This window comes from Xyrauchen texanus, chromosome 34 (genome assembly GCF_025860055.1).
Source record: "Xyrauchen texanus isolate HMW12.3.18 chromosome 34, RBS_HiC_50CHRs, whole genome shotgun sequence".
Lineage (NCBI taxonomy): Eukaryota > Metazoa > Chordata > Actinopteri > Cypriniformes > Catostomidae > Xyrauchen > Xyrauchen texanus.
This window is the reverse complement of record NC_068309.1, coordinates 2,549,660-2,557,159: the sequence shown is the minus strand read 5'-3', so window position 1 is coordinate 2,557,159 and position 7,500 is coordinate 2,549,660. Positions and strand designations below refer to the sequence as shown.

Below are 7,500 nucleotides of genomic sequence, written 5' to 3'. Positions count from 1 at the left end.
TCTGGATCGCTCAGAGCTCATAGTTACATGAAATAAAGCAATTGCATTTGTCCGGGCTAGTGGCAAATAAACTTCATCTTTCCACTTGAGTATATCCGCTCCAGATGTCCCAAACCGCCAGTGAGTCTTCCAAAAATACACACAGACACACACATCAGTGCCCAGAACCACAAGAAATCGGCCTACTGAACATCACAGTACCCTTGCTAAATATACTGTGACAGTACTATGGTATAGGGATGATATTAGATGGTAATACCATGGCATTGTGAGAGATGCATTGTAATGAATGATTATCATATTTATGTACCAATTGTACAATGGTAATTACATTACAATGCTACAAGTACAAAAACATGGCATTACCATGGTGCTACAGGTCCAAAATACCCTGGTATTACCATAGTACATGCCCAAAGTCCAATATATTGTTTTCACATGGTACATGTCCAAATTAAAAATACATTGGAATGTCCAGATTCCCAAAATATGGTATTATCATGGTAAATGTCCAGAATACCCTAGTACTACCATAGTACATGCCCAAATTCCCCAAATATGTTTTATCTTGGTAAATGTCCAGAATACTTTGGTATTACCATGGTACATGTCCAGAGTCCCAAAATATGGTACTACCTTGGTAAATGTCCAGAATACCCTAGTACTACCATAGTACATGCCCAAATTCCCCAAATATGGTACTACAATGGTACACGTCCAGAGTCCCAAAATATGGTACTACCATGGTACGATCCAGAGTCCCAAAATATGGTACTACCTTGGTAAATGTCCAGAATACCTAGTACTACCATAGTACATGCCCAAATTCCCAAAATATGGTACTACCATGGTATGCGTCCAGAGTCCCAAAATATGGTACTACCTTGGTAAATGTCCAGAATACCCTAGTACTACCATAGAACATGCCCAAATTCCCAAAATATGGTACTACCATGGTACGCGTCCAGAGTCCCAAAATATGGTACTACCATGGTACACGTCAAGAGTCCCAAAATATGGTACTACCATGGTGCGCGTCCAGAGTCCCAAAATATGGTACTACCATGGTACATGTCCAGAGTCCCAAAATATGGTACTACCATGGTAAATGTCCAGAATACCCTAGTACTACCGTAGTACATGCCCAAATTCCCCAAAATATGGTACTACCATGGTGCGCGTTCAGAGTCCCAAAATATGGTACTACCATGGTACATGTCCAGAGTCCCAAAATATGGTACTACCATGGTAAATGTCCAGAATACCCTAGTACTACCGTAGTACATGCCCAAATTCCCCAAATATGGTACTACCATGGTACACGTCCAGAGTCCCAAAATATGTAAATAATAAAAGAAAGTAAATTGGGTCAGTTTCTTGTTGATTTCAAGTGTATGAACTTAAAGAACCCCAAACTGGTGTACTACCCGCCTACATAGTCAAAACGTTGTAATGAATGTATAAGTAACTGGATGTATGAATTTGCCTTCTATTTTCTGGGTAAAAAGCCACTGTATTTGGAATACGTTGCATTCTGTTCTTTTGTAATGTGGACATCTCTCTACCAATTGATGACCGCTTGTATCATTTCCCTTAGAAATAAAACCATTGCAAAACTCAACACAGGCAAAACTAAAGATTTATCAACAGCAGTACAGCCAAGAGTCTCTTAGAAACAGTCTGAACTATTTATGTCAGGTATGTGTTTAAAAATGTTCCTCAGGGCACGGAGAGTAAAAAAAAAGCATGTATCTCAGAACGCAACACGGCCCTTTCAAACGGGCTGATCACCACAGAAACTAGGAGTGTCAGCATGGAAGACGAGGACAGACATTGGACGGCCAATAAGAAGGTGACGATGTTTACAGGGTCTAATCTCACACGGTCTGGAAGTGTGAAAGATCTCATCCACAAGTTCTCCTCAAGTGATGGACCACACACGTCCAACGGGTCTCCGCCTCCTTTGTGCACAAGTACGTCATTGAGGGTCAAAAGTCAAGAGTTGATGGAAGGAATAGGGGGACAGGATTCTGGCAGTGCTGGGAAATTGAGATGTGGAAAGCGAGATGGCGCAAAGAACCAGAACCGTGGTTCCTCTAGTGACGTGTCCGAGGCCAAAACGCAAAATCCGCCTCGCTCCAAAAGCGCAGAGCCAAATCGTCAAAGCCAAGAAAAACAACATGAAGCAACAAACACGGCAAGCAACAAACACATCAAAGACAACAAGTGCTCAAAAGACAAATCCCATTGCACCAAAGACGAGCGAGATGCTTCGGTTCCTGGTGCGGTAAGTGCCGACATCGCTTTCAGTACCAGAACCGACTGACCGCCATCGCAACCACACTGCTTTTCTGCAAATCTCAAAATAACAGCCTCACATCTGACTTGCGACACCATGATGCATTAAGATTTGCATGCATTCACCTGCCAGCAGGCAGCCAATGATAGTCAACTGATTTTGAGCACAGCTGCTCGCTGGATCAATCAACATTGATATTAACCAATTGCAAAGTCTTGCCTTGACGTTTGATTTGCAGTTGTACACTACAATCGTTTTGTCCTTGCATGAGTGATTTGATTAGTGTGCTTGTCCATGTGTTGCACATCTGAATGTTTGTTAGCTACTACACGAGTCAGATTTGTTCTAGTCAGTGTGTGAATTATACAGAGGGATTTACTTTTTAAAGTAACTTCTATAGGGATTTTTCAAGATGGAATCTGTTTAAGTTCCTCCTGCACAACTCGAACCATCCCCTTGCCCCTAGCACAGTTAGCGAAATGTCAAAAAAAATTTTGAACAAATCTGAAGTTCTGAAGAAACTTACTGCCCGATTCTAGTCCCGACAAAAATTGCTCGATTAGTGGCTATTACCTCCCCAGCCAAACGCAACTTCTGGCCGCTAGCGTCTGTTAAATGAAGGGTGATAAAATGTGCTCTGATAAACTTGTCAGTGGACTTTTGTAGTTTCGGAAACATTAAAAATCTTGAAACATATTTGTACTCCGACAATGGTGACTTCTGGTCGCTAGCGTCAAACTACCACCAGATTCTAGTCCCAACCAAAATTGCTCGATTAGCCTTTTAAAAACAAAAATACAATAAAATGATTGTTATCATTGCCAAACACGCCTTCTGGTCTCTTGCACCTGTCAGGTCAAAATATGCACTCTGAAAATCTTGTCATTGGACTACAGTCGTTTTGGAAACAGTGAAAATTTTGAAACAGGTTATGTTGGGTTCTGGGTAGCTCGGTTTTAAAGATGCTGGCTACCGCCCCTGGAGTTCGCTAGTTTGAATCCAGGGCGTGCCGAGTGACTCCAGCCAGGTCTCCTAAGCAAACAAATTGGCCTGGTTGCTAGGGAGGGTAGAGTTACACAGGGTAACCTCCTCGTGGTCGCCACAATGTGGTTCACTCTTGGTGGGGCACGTGGTGCATGGATGCTGGCTGTATGGCGTGAAGCCTACACATTCGCTATATCGCCGCGGTAATGTGCTCAACAAACCACGTGATGAGATGCGCGTGTTGACTGTCTCCTACACGGAGGCAACTGAGATCCGTTCTCCGCCACCCGGATTGAGGTGAGTCACTACGCCACCACGAGGACTTAGAGCACACTGGGAATTGGCCGTTCCAAATTGGGGGAGAACAAAACATGTTTTGTTAAAGTTAATTTGGAGAGGTTCAAGCCTAATTAAGATGGTTCCAACAACCCCTCCAAACCCCCCAACATGCTAGTTACTTTGGTCCTTCTAGAAAGGTTCAACCCCCAAACCCCTCTTCAATTCGCACCCTGGTTCTAGTCTTTTTTTTGTGTGTGTTTGATTTACATTGCTGGTGTTGATTTTTGATGTCCAGGTCAACAATTGCCAACACTGTTACTAACGCTACTCTTTATTCCCAGCATTCCAACTACAATGGTGATAAGCAGCATGTCAATACTCCATCTGAGGACGAACCCACTACCCCTCAAGTCCGACCAAACCCCAAGTACCAGCTCTTCCTGGGGTCCAACAGTACCAGGGGCTCTAACGGTTCGATGGGGGAGAGCGGTCCACCCAGCAACAGAACCAACGGAAACCTTCTGAGACTCAATTCAACCATGCGCGGATCAATGGAGTCACTGTCGTCACGGGACTGGGACAGCATGTCCGACAGAGTGAGTGTCTTTATGAGACTGTGCAGTGTTGGGAAATGTTACTTTTAAATGTAATGTGTTGCATTGTTACGTTACTTTTAGAATGACTCATTTTTCTTAATTTGCTTTGTTGACTGTAATAAGTACAGTCTAGTTAGATCAGCTAGGCTTCACATACATTATGAATGGCATACATTTCTAAATCAAGTCTTATTATATCAATACTGAAACTCCAAACAGGGACTAAACTGTAATGCAGTGTAACCATCTCTTTTTGTAGTGTAACCATCTTTCTTTCTCATTCTTTCAGATGGGTGGATTTGAAAGCCCTTCCAGAGTATTTAACAGTCCATATGCAACAATGTCACTGGACTATAATCCCTTAAGCAGAATGTCTGATATTAAGGTAACTGTCTGATGCATGATGTTAAGGTGACCTCACTTTTAGAGTTAATGCAGATTTGCACATTGTTAATGTATGAATGTGTCTCCCTCTAGTGGACGCAACGTACTTCATCCTCAGCTTATATTAACATGTTCTCATTTATACTGTTATTAAAATGATTATGCATGCCGTTTTTATGGCCACACTGAGATATTACATGTTATATTTGTTAAATATGTGTTAATGGTGATACAAATAGTGGCCTGTTTCAGCACATAAAAATATGCAATATATTTACATTTATTTTAAATGTAAAATGACATTTAAAATAAAAGATACCTAGTTTTGCAATTACATATTATCTTCATCCTAATGCATTTTGTGTTTATGTATGTTTGCATGTATGCATGCACATGTGAATATATATATATATATATATATATATATATATATATATATAATATAATATAATATATATATATATATATATATATATATATATATATATATATATATATATATTATAATCTAATTAAAGTTTTGATTTGAGGGAAAGTACTTTACATAAGCCCTAATGGATAATAAAAAATATATATATATTTTTTTTTTGTGCGCAAATAAATAAATAATAAATGTCTAAATGTTTTTTTTATTTGTCAACAACACTCTTACAGTTATTAGCAATATTCTAAATGCTTTTTGTCTGTATTTCAGACACAGGAAATGATGTCACCTGCCGTCTCAGAGATGAACCTGTTTGGTTTGAACAGAAGTGTGAGTCCCGTTCACAGTCCAGTCATGGCTCAGCGCTCGCGCATTTCCAACTACGAAAGTCTGACTCGCAGACGAGAGGTGAAGAGATGATGTCTGCTGTGTCTATTGTGCGGCAGTTTTCAGATCCCATGCATTGCACATATAGAGTTCATAAACTAGATTTTATTCGAAGCTTAAATGTATTTCCCCCTGTAGCCTCCTCCGGGTCAATTAATCATGCAGCGAAACAACCAGCCAAACAAACGGGATTTCATCCAGGAACTGACCAAACAACTGGAGGACTGTCAGAGGGTTAGTATCACTGCTTAAACAGCCACTAAACTGCATACTGGCTTATATTGAACTTGCATGGATTATTCTGTAAAATTGTGTCATTTTGAGCTGTAAAGAGTTAAACTACTTCTTAAGGTGGATGAACTTCTGTTTATGCATCAAATACATTATACATAAATCAGAAACATGGAGGACGTTAGGTTCATTTATGCATATGTCTTGGGGAACTCTTATTTTGACACCGTACTACATGCTAGCCAAGTGGCTGACGATGGTGGAATTTCAGTTATCAAAAATCAATGTACGCTCCATACCCCATAATGACAAAGCAAAAACCAGATCTTTGATAACTGCGCAAATGTATTAAAAAGAAGAAAAAACTTGTGGTCTGGGTATCAGCGAGTATCACACCTGGAGTGCTGAATGACTCCAGCCAGGTCTCCTTAGCAACCAAATTGGCCCGGTTGCTAGGGAGGGTAGAGTCTCACGGGGTAACCTCCTCGTGGTCGCTATAATGTTGTTCTCACTCTTAATGGGGCAAGTGCTGAGTGACTCCAGCCAGGTCTCCTTAGCAACCAAATTGGCCCGGTTGCTAGGAGGGTAGAGTCTCATGGGGTAACCTCCTCGTGGTCGCTATAATGTTGTTCTCACTCTCAAAGGGGCAAGTGCTGAGTGACTCCAGCCAGGTCTCCTTAGCAACCAAATTGGCCCGGTTGCGAGGGAGGGTAGAGTCTCACGGGGTAACCTCCTCGTGGTCGCTATAATGTTGTTCTCACTCTTAATGGGGCAAGTGCTGAGTGACTCCAGCCAGGTCTCCTTAGCAACCAAATTGGCCCGGTTGCTAGGGTGGGTAGAGTCTCATGGGGTAACCTCCTCGTGGTCGCTATAATGTTGTTCTCACTCTCAAAGGGGCAAGTGCTGAGTGACTTCAGCCAGGTCTCCTTAGCAACCAAATTGGCCCGGTTGCTAGGGAGGGTAGAGTCTCACGGGGTAACCTCCTCGTGGTCGCCATAATGTTGTTCTCACTCTCAAAGGGGCAAGTGCTGAGTGACTCCAGCCAGGTCTCCTTAGCAACCAAATTGGCCCGGTTGCTAGGGAGGGTAGAGTCTCATGGGGTAACCTCCTCGTGGTCGCTATAATGTTGTTCTCACTCTCAAAGGGGCAAGTGCTGAGTGACTCCAGCCAGGTCTCCTTAGCAACCAAATTGGCCCGGTTGCTAGGGAGGGTAGAGTCTCCACGGGGTAACCTCCTCGTGGTCAGCTATAATGTTGTTCTCACTCTTAATGGGGCAAGTGCTGAGTGACTCCAGCCAGGTCTCCTTAGCAACCAAATTGGCCCGGTTGCTAGGGAGGGTAGAGTCTCACGGGGTAACCTCCTCGTGGTCGCCATAATGTTGTTCTCACTCTCAAAGGGGCAAGTGCTGAGTGACTCCAGCCAGGTCTCCTTAGCAACCAAATTGGCCCGGTTGCTAGGGAGGGTAGAGTCTCACGGGGTAACCTCCTCGTGGTCGCTATAATGTTGTTCTCACTCTCAATGGGGCAAGTGCTGAGTGACTCCAGCCAGGTCTCCTTAGCAACCAAATTGGCCCGGTTGCTAGGGAGGGTAGAATCTCATGGGGTAACCTCCTCGTGGTCGCTATAATGTTGTTCTCACTCTCAATGGGGCAAGTGCTGAGTGACTCCAGCCAGGTCTCCTTAGCAACCAAATTGGCCCGGTTGCTAGGGAGGGTAGAGTCTCATGGGGTAACCTCCTCGTGGTCGCTAAAATGTTGTTCTCACTCTCAATGGGGCAAGTGCTGAGTGACTCCAGCCAGGTCTCCTTAGCAACCAAATTGGCCCGGTTGCTAGGGAGGGTAGAGTCACATGGGGTAACCTCCTTGTGGTGGTGATTAGTGGTTCTCGCTCTCAATGGGGCGTGTGGTGAGTTGTGTG

General features: G+C 43.1%; 1 protein-coding gene and 2 long non-coding RNA genes across 6 annotated transcripts in view; 2 read left to right on the top strand and 1 right to left on the bottom strand.

Moving 5' to 3' along the window:
* The window catches only part of LOC127627850 (uncharacterized), a 258,329-nt gene that overhangs the window by 217,348 nt on the left and 33,481 nt on the right, over positions 1-7,500 (bottom strand). The gene's annotated exons all lie outside the window — the stretch shown is intronic.
* The window catches only part of LOC127627828 (cingulin-like protein 1), a 66,275-nt gene that overhangs the window by 32,513 nt on the left and 26,262 nt on the right, over positions 1-7,500 (top strand). For 3 of the 4 annotated variants that reach the window (XM_052104400.1, XM_052104402.1, XM_052104401.1), the window contains 5 exons: positions 1,724-2,287; positions 3,904-4,158; positions 4,448-4,543; positions 5,237-5,374; positions 5,492-5,587. In XM_052104400.1, the coding sequence (XP_051960360.1) occupies positions 1,724-2,287; positions 3,904-4,158; positions 4,448-4,543; positions 5,237-5,374; positions 5,492-5,587 (1,149 nt within the window). The remainder of the gene's footprint in view (positions 1-1,723; positions 2,288-3,903; positions 4,159-4,447; positions 4,544-5,236; positions 5,375-5,491; positions 5,588-7,500) is intronic. The other variant, XM_052104403.1, reaches the window with a different exon arrangement.
* Positions 6,421-7,500, top strand: part of LOC127627857 (uncharacterized) — a 1,725-nt gene continuing 645 nt past the window's right edge. Inside the window, exons 1-3 of the long non-coding RNA XR_007968586.1 lie at positions 6,421-6,505; positions 6,631-6,755; positions 6,883-7,500. The exon at positions 6,883-7,500 is cut by the window's right edge and continues 645 nt beyond it. This is a non-coding gene — a long non-coding RNA (uncharacterized LOC127627857). The remainder of the gene's footprint in view (positions 6,506-6,630; positions 6,756-6,882) is intronic.